At 37.4% G+C, this 18,228-nt stretch overlaps 1 protein-coding gene across 1 annotated transcript in view; it reads right to left on the bottom strand.

Annotated features, from left to right (window-relative positions):
* Positions 1-18,228, bottom strand: part of IL6ST (interleukin 6 cytokine family signal transducer) — a 31,065-nt gene that overhangs the window by 5,429 nt on the left and 7,408 nt on the right. The window contains exons 4-15 of the mRNA XM_083703453.1: positions 18,089-18,221; positions 16,184-16,338; positions 13,566-13,717; positions 10,694-10,850; positions 9,016-9,098; positions 7,932-8,151; positions 6,203-6,379; positions 5,184-5,285; positions 4,403-4,549; positions 3,265-3,405; positions 2,141-2,237; positions 597-678 (exon numbers count right to left, since the gene is read on the bottom strand). Coding sequence (XP_083559579.1) covers positions 597-678; positions 2,141-2,237; positions 3,265-3,405; positions 4,403-4,549; positions 5,184-5,285; positions 6,203-6,379; positions 7,932-8,151; positions 9,016-9,098; positions 10,694-10,850; positions 13,566-13,717; positions 16,184-16,338; positions 18,089-18,221 — 1,646 coding nt within the window. The remainder of the gene's footprint in view (positions 1-596; positions 679-2,140; positions 2,238-3,264; positions 3,406-4,402; positions 4,550-5,183; positions 5,286-6,202; positions 6,380-7,931; positions 8,152-9,015; positions 9,099-10,693; positions 10,851-13,565; positions 13,718-16,183; positions 16,339-18,088; positions 18,222-18,228) is intronic.

The following is an 18,228-nucleotide window of genomic DNA, read 5'->3' as shown; positions in this document are numbered from 1 at the left end:
TCTCAATACATGAGAGTTTGTTGTAGCAATCTCCATGTTCCCTAAAGGATAGGCAGATTTCAAGCCTGCAGGATCTTTGTTTTTTTCTCAGACCTCACAGATCCACCAGCTGGAGCTAAGCACATTTCAGTGGATTAGAGGGGCAGAGGTGTTCTTAGAATTGAAGACGAGAGCACCTTTGAGTGCCTCTCAGCCTAAGAATTTGTTTTCATTACCAGAAATGAGCTCTCTATTCCAAATCCCCCCCCCCCCAAAACTTGTAACATCTCTACACTGTTCTGAAGACTCAGTTTCTCAGTTTTGGTTTCTCTTTATGCAAGTCCTGTTTTAAACACAAAGTCACAGTTACTGCGGGACTATGAAGAATTTTTGTGGCAGGGATACTCATATCCCAAGAATGGATGTTATTAAATTCCACAATAAAATATTTTATTTCTAGCCTGTTTTCACTTCCCTTTCCCAACCATTACTATCCTTTTGCTTAGGACAGTTGCATCCTACTGCCACATTAGTGGTTTAACTATGGAAAGGCAGCATACAAATAAACAATGATGAGGACGACAAAGTACTTCAGAATAGTCTGTTTTTGTTTTTACCTTTGATGGCGTTTGTGGTGACCACTGGGCAATAACACTCTTAGAAGGATCAGGCACGTTAGGCCAGATGTGCTTCTTGATGCTGGCAAAGGATCAAGAGACAAGTCATTGCATTGCAATTGCAAGTGCCTATTGATAAAACTTACACCAATGTTAAGCTCCAACTTTCAGATTCTTAATGTTATGATTTTTGAGCTCTGTATATAGGTGAACAGGGGTCCTGTGGTCTTGGCCACACCTTGTGAATAGGGGAAAAGATTATGCAGACAGAAAATGTTTCAAGTATTCTAGGTCTGATGCTACATCTGGAAAACCACTGCCAGCCTTTTCACCTTCACAGAGGGCAGCTCTGGCTGAGAAAAGGAAGCCAGGAGAGACTTGCACTGGGCCAGGTTGGAATGTTTTCCTTACTTAGCATCACTATGGCTGTAAAAGGAAGGGGCAGTAAGGCCCAGAAACTACAAAAGTCTGTTTTCTTTCTTTCTAAACAAATGCATGCAATCCATGACACAACCAAGAAGGTTCTGCTCCACAAACCGGCCAGATGCACTGCTCTATGTGCCATCTCCATAGGAGGCATGGCTGGCTAGGATATGGAATGGCCTTCGCTGCTGCAGCACCCTAGCTGTGGAACATTCGCTTAAAAGGAGATAACTGTACTCCCCCACTCCAACAATGTTTAGGCAGGTGGGTTAAAGAAGAGTTTGGATTTGATATCCTGCCTTTCACTCCCTTTAAGGAGTCTCAAAGTGGCTAACATTCTCCTTTCCCTTCCTCCCCCACAACAAACACTCTGTGAGGTGAGTGGGGCTGAGAGACTTCAGAGAAGTGTGACTGGCCCAAGGTCACCCAGCAGCTGTATGTGGAGGAGCGGGGACGCGAACCCGGTTCCCCAGATTACGAGACTACCGCTCTTAACCACTACACCACACTGGCTCTCTAAAGGATTCTGACTTGCTTTAATTCCAACCAGGTTGTGAATCTGCTCATCAGCTGTTTTAATGCTATGAACTGTATTGAGGGTACTTTCAAGAGCTGAAAGGTAATATGTAAATTATTACACACACATACACCAACTAAAATATGAGTAGTGTTATAAATTCTTTCTGTAGGGTTACAAAAAGCAGGGGTGGGGAATGTCAGGCTCAGGGCCTGAATGTGAACATGGGACCCACCCCAAGCTTTACTCCTTTCCCTGACCCTGTGCTCTACTGCTGTTGCCTGGCTGGTACATGCCTTCGAATTGTGATAGCTGCCCTTGCTTGCCTGGATGGAGAGATATGAGTATACACAGTTCTGCCTTTTGCATGGCTGCAATGTACCCTATTATCCAAAGAACAACATCTGTTCCTCTGGCATTTTGTCTCCACCAGTGTCAAGCAGCAGCCCCTCCCTGCCTCAAGACAGCCCATGAGGAAATACAGCCCTGGGCTTGAAAGGAAAAAAAACCCAATCAGAGCAAACTCAGAACTTTTGCCTAATACCTCTTTCAGTGTTAAGGCAGCAATATTTTCCATGCTATGTATTGAAATAAGGATGCTTACCTATCTCGTTTGTTGAAGCAAAATAATACACCTAAAAGAGTAAATAGCAGGATTGCTAGGCACACAGGGACAACAATTGCTTCAATTTCTCCTTCCGCTAAAAGGTAAAAGACAAAATGTTAGATGTTTTTAATATTTCCCTAAAAATGCTGTGCTTAGTACAATCATATTTTAAAAACATGAAATCCATTAGTATAAAGTAAGTCTTTCAGAACCTGACCCTAGTCTTCTTTGCTTGAGAGAAAAAAAGTTTAAATGATTTAGATGAGCTTTAAGGCATAATAAGCAAAATCTTCTATTTTGTTACACTTTTGCCCTACTTAAAAATAAATAATAAGGCAAAGCCTAAGGTGACTAACAATAAAATCCAGAATAAAAAGTAACTGATCCACACAAAATAAGCAGTAATACAATTAAAATATCAAAAGAAAGGAAGAACAGATTTAAAACGTAAGAAAGGACAACTAATTGAGAACATGAATTACAGCAATATGGCAGAACAAATCCACCTAGGCAGGCCGAATGCCCACTTACATAAGGGCTTTGCCTGGCAGCAGAAGGCCATCAACCAGGGGGCTAGGTCTATGAGCCTCCGCTGTAAGGAGTTCCAAAACCCGGAGACAGCCACTCAAAAGACTCTCTCTTAAGTATGTGAAGATAATGCAAAAAGGTATCTCTAGGTAATATGCAGAGGTGAGAAAGCATGTCGTAATATTGACCCATCTTAATTCATGTTTTCAGTGAGTGTCCAACCAACCAACCAACCAACCAACCTGTGTGGTGTGATGCCACCTAGTGTCCAAAGACAGGGAATGCACTCAGTCAATGCACAGGTATTCTATTCCTTCCAGTTCTTTTAAGCAGATGCTTTGACTTCAAGTGCCATTTCTGTCACTGGGCACTAGATGGCATCACATGATGGATGGACAGCCACCCAAGCCACCTTTCAGATGAGACGAATGGTTGCTTTTGATGATCAAGTTAGGGTTATCAAGTGTGGAATACAGTTCCAGAGTACTACTTAAAGTTAAACTATGAAACTAGACATGTGGCGCTACCAATGCATACTAGGTCCTGAGCAGTTCAACAATTAAACATATTAAACATTTTATGTAAGAACTTACCAAATTTCTTTGTAGTAAATGTAAAAGCAGGACCCCTTTTCCCTCCATTTTTTGTGTATGCTGCTACCTGCACCATGTATAAAGTGTCACTTGATAAGGACGACAGTGGGTACTCCGTTTTAGAAGGGTCCACAAACACAACTGGAAATGAAAATCACCCATTTGATATGCATTATATAAAACAGTAGACAGCTATTGTATTAACACTATACAAGCAAAACCAGTTTTACCCATCAGTTATAATTTTCATGATTCAAATAAAAAGAAAATATGAAGACTGTACTTAAACATGCATGCCTGGTAAATAAAACTCTTCTATAACACCCCTATCACCAAATAAGCAGTACTTGTTTCAAGTTCTTTCTGCATGTGTGGAGAAATCCTCCTCTCTATCAAATGAAAAGGTTTGAAGAAACTCCAAGGCATAAATCTATGAAAAAGTATTTGCTGAGATACCTTACTATCTTGGCAAACGAGCATGCTCTCCATTTATCTTTCAGGGCTGCGGTAGGGCACATGGGAGGAGGTAAGATACTTAGATTATGATGCTCATTAGTCAAAATGAGCATCTGGTGCTGTGCACAAAAGGCTGCAGAAAAGTCAGCAAACATCCAGATGCTTTAATGCCTAATGACTTTCCAGTGACCCACTATTCAAGAGGTATCCTCTGCATTCTACATCAGCTTGCAACCTCCAGATCATCAAAACAAGCTCACATAGAGCATATTATGCTTGTCAGGATATGAAAGCTTGAAGAGCTTTTTATATATTTCACGGAAGTTGTAAAAGGCTAAAAGCCACACCAAAGAGAGACGACTCAATAATTGGAAGGAAGTGAGCTTAATTTATGACTGAAAGTTCCCTCCTATAGATCACAGTCAAAAGGAATGATTTTATAAAAGAAAAAAATTGTTCCCAGAAATATGAGCCAGCAAAAAACATATGCATAATGAGGTATAGCAATTACTACATTTGTGCCACATCACTATACATTATGATGCTGCTGCAGACATAAATGCTAACTTAAAATGTCTGGAGTTTGGGTAGAGAAAAAGGCAAAGCAAATCTTAAAATATCTTTAGAAAAAGTAATCTCAGTTGAATCACATATTTAAACATGATAAGCAAAACTCAATTACCTGTTTCATTTCCAGTAGCTGTTCTGTAAATTATATTGTAGTATTTGATAAATCCATTCTGTTCTTCTACTGAAAGAGGTTCCCATTCAATAAGGGCATCAGTTTTTCCAACTTTTGCTGTGCGAACAGTGGGACCTATAGCAGGTGCTATTAGTGGAAAATATTGAAAAATTAATTCTGAAGAGCAAATTCTAGATAACTGCTTATTTTCAGTTTGTTATATTAAAATGCCATTTTATCTGTTTTAATATGGAACAAGCCTGAAGGTATACTGGCAAATGACATACTATGTCTGATTGTATTGTAAGAAAAGAAGAACCTTTAATTTTCAAAGTCTGTATTTTGTTGAGAGTTCTAAGAAATTATAATAACGAAGACGACAAGGTTTGCATAATAAGAGCCCATATATTAATAACTATGTACAGAGAATAAAAAGTAAAAAACCTCCACATTTAAAAAGTATAGGCCATTTATCACAGATTTTCATAAATATTTCCAGAGCAAAGGGGAGAGGAGCACATGAGTAAACACTAGATCACTAGTCACGTCAGAAGAAAGCTAAAGACTCTGGAGGTTTCGTTCTTTACTTATCACATTAAAAATAGAAACCATATGACCACATGAATCTGGTTTGGCCAACCCTTAAGCTAGCTGCACAATGCGAGTTAATTTCTCAGAAAACACCATCTGCCCAATGCAGTCATGCCACCTATTGATGCAGAAGTCCGAAGACGTTTTTGGCTACCGTCATGCAAGAGAAATTCTGGTGCTTTAAACGTACCATCTTCTTCAAGGTATGCTTGTATTGATCTTTCTTCTCCTTGACCATTTGAATATAATGGATACACACTTATTTTATAGCTTTTCCGTGGCTTTATGCCTCCTAAGGAAATAATTTTAAAAATCAGATTTGCATATTCTCAAATATATAGATCCACTGACATTTCCATTTTGAACACTAGTTCATCAATTCCCTGCATACCTTTAATCAAATCCCTTCATTTCCACTCCAGGAGCGTTTTCAGCTGAAGAGTGGGGTACAAATACTCTAAACACCTGGAAAGTCAGCTGAACAGCCTAGAAGCTATTCTAAAATACATCTGAATGAATCTTGGATGCTATATAGGACATGCTGGCAAGTGATTGTGCAAATGTTTCATACTTATTCTCTATCTGAAATGTCTAAAAGGGAACTTTTTGGGGTTGCGATGACCAAGCTATCCATGGGTGGGGACAGAACAGCATTCTCCATGAAAATCTGTGAAGCTACCTAGTAAATGCAGTGTCAGAGAGTTTCTTAACTATACTGGAAAACTGTAATCCTGAAGCATAGCTGCGACACCCAAGGTCTGTTTTCCCATCTGTTGTTAGTGTAGCTACTGAGCTCTGTTGTCTCTCTTGCAGGCTTCAATATGTTCCCCTTGACACAAAAGGGATGAGAAGCAGGATCACCTCTGGACTATGATGAAAGGGAGACTGATTTTATTCAGAGCTCAGTCATTGGCAAAGAGGGGCACACACACTGATAAGACTTCACAAAAGGACAAAACTGGCATGCTGTAACACTGAATTCAGCTCTCTCAACCTATAAAAAGTGCCCTAAAGGAATTCCTCCCCATGTGTGACAGGAGCTTAGAAAGATCAACTATTATAGACATATTTATATTTCTTTTATATTTAAAAAGATGTCCAATTACAAGTGCCTTTTTATCTAAAAAAACCAAAATCACATGTCTTTAAGGTATAAAAAAGTTTGTGTACTCTATAAATACCCAAGTGTTTATAAATATTGAGAGTTACCTCTTAAAAATGTGCGATTTTTCGTTCCAGACTCCTGTTGCCATTCACTAGCACATGTCAAATTGTCACACTCTTCATACCATTCAATTATGTATCTATTAACATCAGTTTTAGGAACTGTCCACTCTACCCAGAGCTTGCCATCTTTAGGAAATGCTGTAAGATTTTTCACAGGAGCTGAAATGACCATAAACATACTGTTAAATTTGTATTTTTATTTCTAAAACATTAGAAATAATACAATTAGTATTTTTATTTCTAAAACATTCTATAACATTTCAAACATTAAAAAACTAAAAGGGGTTGTTGGAGAGCTGTAATTATATTTCACTACAACAAAATGTTAATAGAGCCTGAGCAGACGCCCAAGGTCACAGATCAAACAGCATCAAAGATAAGTTACAATTCAAGTTTTGACACCCAAAGAGAATTCAAAAGTTTACATTTTGAAGCACGTTTAATAAAGTTTTCATTGCTCCTTAATAGCTACTGTGCTGCAATGGCTGAAAGCAAAAAATAAGAATGACATATTAGTGGACAGGTCTATCATACTGAGAAATTGCCTTATAAATATAGCAGTATATAGTAAGGGAATAAAATACGTTTTTAATATGTACTTATTCGTTTCAGTTGTTAGGTGGTGCCACGTATTTCAGAAGTAGTCTTACAGATACCAGATATGTAATTCCCACTTGTTCCTCTCAGCTATAGACTTACAACCCATTTTAATGTATTTGTATGTTATAGTATTTTATGTCTCATAGACTCATAAATTTTAAAGACACGACAGGGGTCATCTAGTCCAACCCCCTGCAATGCATGAATCTCAGCTAAAGCATCCATGACAGATGCTTGTAGGAGTATTGGTTTTATTTTGTTGCGGTTTATAACTTCATAATAAATAATCTGTATTGGTACTGTCCAAGTTAGTCCAAGTTAGAATGAAGATGCCAAGTCTCACAAGCTTGATTCCATTTACTAATGCCTACACTGCCTTATATAAGTCAAACGTTTAGAAGCTATCCTGTAAAGCACCTGGATCTTAAGTTAAAAGAAAAGAGATTTGATGAGGAAGCAGCAGCATTATCTGAAGCCACCTTATGGTTGAAGCTAAGCAGTTCTGGGTATGGCAAATACCTAGATGGCCTGGAACCATGTATGCCATTTTGGGTTCCATGACAGAAGGTGCATTATACATGTAATAAAATAAAATGAACTGGACAGATAGAATGCTAATTTGAAAACAAACAGAAACTGAAGGACTGATATCCTTCAATAAGTTAACATTTTCTCCTCTTGTGGGGATCCAGTTTACACATCACATTAAACCATAGTTAGAAACGAGCTATGATTTAATGGGAATGTGCAGCATGTGGCTAAAAAGTTCTTGTTGTACTTCTCTGGCTTTGTTGTGTCTTCCAAACTCAGGCTTGAGGTTTGTTTCTCCCCTAACAAACCAAAAGCAGCAAGCACAAACCTTGGCTGCTGCTCCTAGTTTGTGTAGCAATACAAACCAAGGACCTGGGTTCAGATGACATGACAAGGCAAACTTTTTTTGTTCGCTGTGCAGCAGGAGCAAGGAAGGAGTGCAGTACAAACTTTTCAGTAGCATTCACTTAAGTGTTGTGGTTGACCGTTTAGTTTAATCTTACATGCGACCCTTCTAATAGGATGTGTGAAGTAGGCAAAAAAGTGGGATATATACTCAATGCCATGTGGGAAAACTTACCTCTTGAGTTAGTTGCTGGGATCAGCAAAACTGATGCAGGAGATTCACCCACACTGTTTGATGCTTTAATTCTCACTTCATATGTCCCATTTTCTACATTTAGAGTCAGCTGTGTGGTGTTCAGACTGTAGAATTGCTGTTGAAAATGAAGTGGTGGCTTTCCCAAGATAGATACATCGTATTTCAAAATTATTCCATTAGCTTCAGAAGGATTTAACTCCTGTCCAAAATAGAAAAAGATCTGTTTTATTTGACAGTTTATATGTGAACATCTGAGATTAGCTAATGAGAGTAAGACCTTTAGCTGTCACTTAAGCCAGAACCATCTATTCTGATGAGCTGCAGCTCACCAATGTCTAAGGCAGAGCCTTTCTCAGACTTGCTAACCAAGATCCTAACCAATATTGTACAAGGATCCTTTTTTATGCAAAGCTTGTCTACTACAGAGCTATGCATGATACCTTTTCCAAAGTCCTACTCAGACATGATATTTACCATCTGGCCTTGGGCACAATGCTCCAGCTAACATCATTTCATGCTTCTCATCCATTATGACAGGAACACACTATCTTGTAACTTGCTGAGATCAGGCTTACGTGTTAAAGTTTTGTTCATAGAGAATAAATCACTTCATTCAAAATAATTTTGCCTCATAAGCCAAACATGGACAATTCTCAAGCAGTATTTCACAGAACTGTTATCCAGAAACTACATCCATGTGTGCCATGTTTACGGAGAAGGTATATGTTTACATATATACCTGTACATCTTGCAGTTTGCAGAAGCAAGGACTAAGAAAGCATAAGATCTTCATCCCTGTTTATTTTAAAAATGGACAAGTAGCAAATGTGACATACATGAGCCTTTTACTTCATAAGCTACACGTGTGCATATCTTACACTTCAATATATCCTGAGTGCAATATGTTGTGAAAGAAGCTACCACCTAGAAGAAAGTGTTTACAGTAGTGTTATAGTATCATGAGTTTACATATAACAGGAATTATGTTTGTATGCAGATGACAGATATTAGTGAGAACATGAGGAAATCAGACATGCAGTGTAGTAAATTTGGTACTACTTACCTTCCAGATCAGCACCAGAGTCCAGTTTTCTGGTGAGTGAACAGGACTAATCTTCCTCCACAGATCTGGTCCTTTTGTTGGTTCTGATAAAGACAAATATCTCTCTTAAGAATCATGTTTACTTAGTCCACTATTCATTTTTCTTTAATATATATGTAGCGTACTGAAAAAGATCCAAGTCTATATATATATATATATATATATGCAGGTTTTGGTGTCCTCGGGTGTCTTCCCGAGGACACCAAAACCTGCATTCCTGTACCCGTGAAAATCTACGAAAGCAAATATATATATATATATATATATTCACAAGTGCTTTGTTGCAGTAGATGGAGCATGAAGAATAGCAGCCGTCTAGTCATCCAATGGTCGGCTGTGACATACAGCCAGGCATGTGTCTGCTGATATCACCTCCATGATTTGGGACAAGCAGCCAGGAAAAGTGGCTGGGAGGCTCCTACAGCTTTTCTGAAGTAAGGATCACAGTTGTGTGATCTGAAGGAAAGACAGACCCAGGCGGGCTAAAAGGCCCAAACTTTTTACTCACCACCAGTTAGGAATATAGTGAGGGAGTGGGGAAGATAAGAAAGCAGATACAGAAAGTCATTATAATTTTTTTTTTTATTTCTAGAGTAGGTTTTTTAGGAATACATACAGCATGTTCATGGATTTTGATTTATCTTGTACTAACTACCAATCCAAATAAGAATAAGAGTTGGTGTTTCAAGTATCAATGAACATGTCAATAGCTTTGGAAACATGTTCCAAATCAAACTCTCAATATCAGCTTAGAATAATTGTTTTATAAACAATTTTTGTTAGTTCTTAATCTCTTTAAGGTTTAAACCACATTTATAGGGGTTCAAATAAGTATGTTGTAGAATTAATGCTAAAATACAGATAGGCACCAAATAATTTGGCCTTCTCCAAAAGTAAAATCTTTTTTGTATGTTGATAATCTGTGAAATAGAGGAAATTAGAACCCAATAATTATTTTATTTGATTGTGTCAAAGATCTGATTCTGTCAGAAGATAGAGAGCTGGTGATTCACAGTAAGCCCTCAGCTTCTGTTTTGGGAATCGTCCCTAAAGCTGAAATTGTATATAGTCAAAACACACTGGGTGCAATGGTGAGTGGAATTGCCAAAGTCTTTTTTCCTGGTTCCCCTTTTTAATTATATTATTATTTTGTCAAGTGTGTAAAGCTGTAAATGCGTGTAAAGGTAAATGCTTGTAAGTTACAGGCCTACTGTACTTATTAGCAGCTGGCCATATGGTAATCGGCTATAACTGGGGGGGGGGGGGGAACCAACCCTCTGAGATACAGGGATGATTTACAGTTCAAATGGTAAAACTGACAAATTTGGTCAAGGTAAGCAAAGGAAGAAAACTCATTAATTTGTTGAGAAATTGAGCTTTATCATCATCTATTGTGAAATAAAGTACAAGATAATGCTGAACCATTACTTGGAGGTTAATAAGAGATGAACGAACATCAGAGTAAATTCGCAAATATTAATAACTACTGTTTGCTACTCATGATTTAAATGACAAATTGCATTCTATTGTATCATAGTTATTACACATATGTATACATATTTATTGTGTAGAAACCCTTTAATCAGAAACACATTTTGACAATTCGGAGCAAACTGGAGAAGTTTGGAATCTTACTTACTATCTTCAGCTGTGAACCCAACTACTTCTTTACTCCAGTCACTCCACTGCTCTCCCCAACTAGTTACACAACGCAGCTGAAACACATATTTTGTGTTTGGTCTGAGATCTTGAATGAAGAAGGAATCTCTGTGTGTTGCTGTGTCTTCAAGAGGAATCTGCCAAAATGAAACTGGGCTTTAAGAAGTGCTACTAGTGAATGAACAACATCCACTATACTGAATTTTCAAGCTCTCTCTCAAAATCAGCATAGCAAATTTAGATGTTTTGTTTGAATGACCCTCGTTAGCATAAAACATGAAATTGTGATAAAGAACTTAAATTCAAATTCAAATTACACTATTGTTTAGTCACTATTCTCTCCACCCTCCATTTAGTGTTTTTTGCCTGCTTCAAAAACTGAGAAAGCTTACGGAGCTAAACATCTTATCAAGAGAGAGAAAGTAACTATATAATAATTCTTATGTTGCATCATATTTTTTTTTGCAATCCTGAGGTATGTTGATAACAAGCATCAGAATATATATTTTTCAGGTCAGGTACTGTATCCAGTTAAACCCTTGCCACCTACAAAAGTCCTATTTCAACCAATTGTCCTATTTCCATAGGTTGACAGGAGGTTAACTGAGTTGGGTTCTATTCCGATCACATGCCGTAGGCAATAGGAAATTAAAATTGTAACAGAAATTATATGGGTATTTGGGGGGGGGGGTCTGAAAAGGTTAATTTCAGAAAGCTCTATTGTATATTACAATGCAGCAAAGGGTTCTCTCCCCTTCTCTATTTTTTTTTAAAAAAACAATAAATTAAAGGCATTGTAAAGGTGTAGCAGTGTTCCCAGGGGTCTTTCCTGTACAAGAAAATGGCTAGAATGGTGACCTGGATTTGTTGTTGTTAAAGAAAGCTCTTATACTTTTTGAAGTCTGTCACCTAGTGATAAGTAATGCAGTCTTTGCAGAGATTTCACTCTGACCCCAATCCTTCAAGCCTATGAAATTTGGCTGGGCACTACTTTGGCCCAGTACTTGTTTCAAGCAGCTGCCTAGTTTTCCAAGGAGTTCACACGTGCCATTAATCCTGTCTGAAACCAGGATTCTGAAATTTAGCCTCCACTGTCTTAAAAAATATCCCAAGCTTATAGTGTTAAAATGTGGAAGCAGAAAAATTAATGTGTACTGCAATTCATGTGGAGCAGGAGGTAAAGACAGGGTTCTTAAGCAGATGGAACCTTCTCCCTTCATCATAAAAGACCCAAGTAGACTAAGTATCCCTTGGAGCTAGATCCTTACTGCTTCACATTATATTTGCTGTGGCACCTTTTCCTTTTTCTACCACACAATTCTAATGAGAAGGAATTTGCAGCAAGAGCTCTTGCTGTTGTTTTTTTTAAAGTTTCCCTTTCAGCGGTTTTAGGAATTTAGCTATATCATTGCTTCGAGACACTGGTCCAACACTTTCACAGCCTCTCCAGATTCAGATAGAATGGAGAGGTAGAGCTGTTTATTGCTGGCATAGTGATGGTACTGTGCCAAATCCTCAAAGGAAAAGTCCTCAACAGTTTCATACAGAATGTTGACTAGCACAAGACAGAATGGACCCTTGCGTGACTGCACAAATCAAAAGCCACAGGGCTGAGGAACAGCCTCCTAGAACTACTTTCTGGCTGTGACCCTGCAGGTAGGAACGGAACCACTCTACTGTAATGCAGTACCTTCAACTCCCACCTCCTTGAGTTGCACCAGAAGAAAACCATAGCCAATAGTGTCAAAAGCCTCTGAGAGGTCAAGGGCAGTCAAGAGGACTGCATATCTTAATAAAGGTAATTAAAAAGGGTGTTTTAAGCTGTTTCAGTGTTAAAACTGGACCTGAAACCAGACTGGAATAGATCTATGTAGTCTGCTTCCTCCGGGCATATGTGCAGGGAATATTAAGACACTGGATGGTAGTTTTCTAAAACCACGAGGGACCTCAGGGGGGATAACTTTCAGAGTGATGGACATAACTCTCTCCTGTAACGAGGCCCTGTAACGAGGCATCAACCACACTCTTGACCCATTCAGTAAATCCTGTCCTGATTTTATCAGCCATGATGGGTAGGGATCAGGAGAGCACATTGTCAGCCTCACTGGCATAAGTGTCCTGCCCACATATTCGGACTGCAACCTTTGAAACTGATCCCACAAGGTGTGATTTGATTATGTTCTAGGGACCTCTAATGGACTTGAACCAACTGAAGCATCAGGTTCAGCAGAAATCCAAGTGATTTTGCCTTGGAAGCGATTTGCAAATCTCACAGTACTACTACTGGAAAAACTCAGAATAACTCCCTCTGAAAGATGCAACACGTTGCAATTACCCATCCCAATAGGGATAGACATTTGCTATCAATATAAAGCTTATATACAAGCTTATATAAAGCTTATGTGGGATCTGAAGAAGTGTGCATGCACATGAAAGCTCATACCAATAACTAACTTAATTGGTCTCTAAAGTGCTACTGGAATGATTTTTTAAAATTTAGTTTTGACAATTATCAAGTCAAACTTATTTTCCTATCCTGGCAGCAGCCTGTCAATTCCTTAGAAACTACTGTGAAGTAGAATCGACAAGCTTCCTCAACAGTTTATTTTCCTTCTGACCTATTCTTCAATTTCTATTTCACTTTTCCCAACAAGGATTTTTTATAATTCTTTTCACATAATTTATAAATGTTTCCACTGAACACTTAACTGAAATCTATATTTTCTCTCATTTAAACAAATACCATTCTAGTAGATAAAATGCAACTGTAACAGCTCTTTGGATGCAAACACACCAACTGTATAAAAGAAAATGCTACAATTTTTTTTTGACAAATAATGGGTGTGGGTTACCTGGATCCAGTTTATACTGTCAATGATCTTGTATCGAATTTGAAATCTCAGCTCCAGTGGTGCTTCATGAAATAGGTTTTCCCATGATAGCTTTAGGACTCTGGGAAATTCTCCTGAGTTCAGGGACAGATTGGATGGCGGCAGCGGTTTTACTAGGGGAAAAAAGGTGCACTCAATTAGCCACAGGCCATTTCATTGTTTTTAATATATAGGTTCCAATTAATTTGAAGTCTAATATTCAGGTACACAGAACAACTTTTGTTCCTTTATAACAGGAGCACAAACTTTCAGAGAAGTGGCGGGCTTCAAACTAAACCTCTCCAAAACAAAATTGCTGCTTAAATATGTAACAATGTAAGAAAAGGAAGACCTGGAAAAAACATCTGGCTTAAAGATCTGCAATAAAGCAAAATACTTAAGTATCTGGATCTCTCCAAAAAACATCAATTTATTTCAGGATAACTATATGAAAACCTGGAAAGAGATTAAAAGGAACCCCAAGATTTGGAGTCGGCTAAACCTTTCATTTTTAGGAAAGATCTCTATCATCAAAATGACCGTGCTTCCCAAATTATTCTTTCTATTCCAAACAATTCTGATTCTGGGTGGAACGGGCTGCCTCAAAACCTGGCAAAAATAAATCTCAAAATTTTTATGGCAGGGAAAAAGACCTAGAATTAAACATCAAATTCTAATCAATGCAAAGGAAAGAGGAGGCTTTGCCCTGTCTGACCTAAAATTTTATTATGAGGCAGTGTTAGAAAATCCCTGTACATGGTTTGGGAGAAATATAAAGATCTTTTAGAGCCTAAGACTGGTAGATTTCACCAGTTGAGGCAACCGCGGTAAAAAGGAAAAATACAGAAGGGAACTCGCCAACTTACAAAACTTTACTAAAGGAAGACACAAACGAATTAAAGCTAAAAAGTTTTGAAGTAGTAAGAGAGCAAATAGCAGATTGGTTTCAATACTATCAACTATTTGAGACATTTAAGATGGATAAAAAAGGGGTTTTCGACAGAGGCACCCAGACTGGAAACAGATTTGATCAATTCCAAAACAAAAATTCTTTCCAAGACATACCGACTCCTCCTTGACTGGGAAGTCAAAGAGGAGGAGGAGGTTAAAGCCACCAAGATTAAATGGGCCCAGGATTTTAGGTATAATATTGGTATGAAACAATGGGAAGGTTTATGGAAAGTTAACTGGAAATTCATGGCGTGCTATACGTTGAGCGAAAACTTTCAAAAGATGCAATACTGTTGGTATTTGACATCATGGAACTTCTGCAAAATGTATAAAAATGTATGTAGTAAATATAAAGCAATAAAATAAAACACCTGATAAAAAAGTGAACAGCTAAATAAAACAAAAATTGGAGGGTAACACTCAGAAGTAGCAATGAAAGCACCAACCTAATAATAAAATATCAGAAAAATGAAAATGTTTCAGTTGGTGCCTAAAACTTGAAAGTGACTGTATCCTGAATGTGAGTTTTCTATAGCCACAAAAAAGGTCCTATTCCACATTTGCCACCTGCCTAACCTCTGAAAATAGGGGCAACAAGATAAGGAGCTCTGAATATCGTAACTACAGGAGAGGTTCATGCAGGAGAGGGGGCCAGGTCCCCAAACAGACTTCAACAGAGATTCCTGTAATTGTTGATCAGTTATAGCAAGTCCCTTTGAAGGCAGGCTCCTTGCACAAAACAGCTAACTGGTGCTGAAAGTGAATTCAAAGGTGCTTGTTTTAACCACTGATTAGTTATTTAGCATTCTCTTCTGAAATTTGACACGTGCTAATCACCGGATGCCATTACGAAATCAGGTGAGATCTCTTTAAAATGTTAAAAAAGCACTTCGGATCATGCCCTGAAATGCACAGGAAGCCAGTTGAGTTAGTTTAACACGGGAAATATATAATCCATATGGTCAATTTTATTAATAACTCTATTTAAAAAACTACATTTGAGTACCTTTTTTTGGGTTCAGTCCACCCAAACTCTGTGTAAGAACTTTGTTGAATAAAATCAAACAGTAGATAGGCTTGATCTGAGTGCAAGTGACACTTGCTTTGTGCTAAAACCAGTAAATTAAACCAATTGTTTGGTTTATTTGGATCCATTCTATGAGTCTCAACCATTATCAGAGAACTAGAGGAGAAGCAACTAAAATTATTAAGAGGAGCCACCTCCAGAAAGGCTGGTGTATCTATTTTGGCTACAGAAATCCAACTGTTAGAAGCTGCATCTTTTGATGCCTGGAGTTAGCAATCCCATTATGGAAGGGGAGCAGGCTGCTTGATGAACCCAGAATCTTTGGTTGGTCAGTCCCTGCTTAAAGTCTCTCAGGTCTCATCAGTTTTCTTTGCCAGCTATTGTCCTCTTAAAAATTTTAGATATTTTTCCTAAGCCATTGCCTTCCAGCTTCAGGCACATTGGTTTACCATACTTTTCTAGACTCTCCCCAGTGTGACTTTTAACTAGAAGTATGACACTGAGGTGGTGGTCTTGTTCTTCCACCCTATTCCTTCTTTCACCATATAAAGAAACATTATCTTCCTTAGAAGATATGACGATATGAAATCATTCATAGGAGTAGCCCTACTGATATATTTACCTTGTATTATAGGATCAAACACAATGCGGTCAGATTCAACTACCCCAAGAGCATTCTTTGCTTCTACCCACACTTCCAAGTTGACAAAAAATACAACCACAGTACTGGTACAAGAATTATTGGCACCCAGGCAGTCAGGAAACTCTTCGTTTGGCCTAGAGGTTGGAGAAAAAGAAGCAGGATTTAATACACTAAAATTTATATTGGTCCCAATACTTCAAAAACCACAACTATATGTACATATCCTTGACAGATTTAAACAGAGGTGAGTCTAGCAGAATTCAATGAAACTTACTCTGTATTAAATGAGCTTTGGACTGTAGCATTTGCTCCACAATATCACAAAGAAAATTATTTATTTAAAGGTGGGGCTTTGATAAAAGGACACCAACTCAGATTTTTTTTCCAAAAGCAATTTGCTTTAATCCAAAAGCAATTTGCTTTCATCGAAATACTTTTAAGTAAAATAGGAAGTGGCTGTTCTTATTTATTTATTTATTTACTTACTTACTTGTACACCATCTAACCAGTCATAAGTAGGTTGACTTGTATGCATCAACCAAAAGTCTGGTAGATATCTCTAAACATTATGTTGTTTTCTTTAAAGCAAACTATTGTTCTCTCTTTTCCTCTTACAAAATATTCTGCTCTTAAAAAAAAAATCTTGCTGCAAACAGCATGGATTTGATTTAAATCAAATCAATTTAAATCACTAGTCAGTAAGATTTACTGATGTAAATAATTGTTTTAGAGAAGGAGTCATTTTTGCTGGTATAATCTTAATATTCACAACCAGATGAAGGTTTCATTTTTGGAATAACAAATTTTCAGAGTAGTTTTTACAGTTATAGTAAAAATTATCGATTTGGTTATACTATTAGAAATACATAGACAGATAATTATGATTATTATGAATATGCATATATTGTGAGTATTCTGCTCACAAGGTTGCACTTTCATTTTTACTGCTTCACACTTAGGTACTTGTGCAGATCTATTCCACTCCAAACAATCTATTCATTAAACCTCTTGGAACTTAGCATTTAAGAGCTAAGGGGTTGATTCTGTGTATATAAATTTGCAAAGGAACAATGGGATTAAGGTTTTTTCCCTCAACTCTGCATGTTTATTTTATAACATTTTTCCTGTGAAGAAAAGGCATGTTATCTCTGCAGACACAAATTCAAACTTTTAATAATAATAATAATAATAATAATAATAATAATTTATTTGTACCCCGCCCATCTGGCTGGGTCTCCCCAGCCACTCTGGACGGCTTCCAACAGAGATAAAAGATACACTAAAAACAGCAAAAACAAGCATCCGTGATAATATCTTCTTGTTAGAAAAAAATGCCCCAAATAATCTTACAAAAACCTCTGAAAGAGCATGACAATGTGAATGGATTAGTGGAATTCATTTACCAAAAAATTTAAACACTGCATATAAAACCTCATGCTACATAATTAAAAACAAATCCTTATTTCCTGATGGATAGCTTTTGGACAATAATGTAACTTAAATAGAAAACTATCTTTAGAAAGAGGTTTCGTCCAAAAGCATTTTATTTAAAAAAATATCCGATTTAACTAAAAAAAATAAATCTGATTATTTATCCACCCTGGTTGCAAACCATATCAGTAACCAAAGTTATAGTCCCTCAAGATTCAGCTATTCAGTAGTTTTAGTCCCTTTTTTCTCATCCACTGCCTATTTTGGCTTTCAGCTCTTTTAAACTAGCAGGACCACTGTGCTACTTAGACACAGTTTAGAGCAATGTTTAAATATTTTGAACAAGTGACTTCCCTTTAAAAAATTGTATGCTTAACAACAAATATTAAGAATTCAAAGTTTTGTATTCAACAAATTAACTACAGGTCTTTAAAACTGAAAAAAGATATCTACCACCGAGATTTCAAAGTATAATTGGTGTCCAGAAATGTGTATCTTCCAGGTTCCCAAGTACAAGTTTGAGAATATGCCTTTCTTCCTGTCTGATGCACAATGCAACTCAAATTCTCAGGCTTGTCTGGAGAAACTGCATT

Source organism: Podarcis gaigeae (genome assembly GCF_964106915.1).
Source record: "Podarcis gaigeae genome assembly, chromosome: 11".
Classification (NCBI taxonomy): domain Eukaryota; kingdom Metazoa; phylum Chordata; class Lepidosauria; order Squamata; family Lacertidae; genus Podarcis; species Podarcis gaigeae.
Note: the sequence above shows the minus strand (reverse complement) of the source record. Positions and strands in the feature narration are given on the sequence as shown.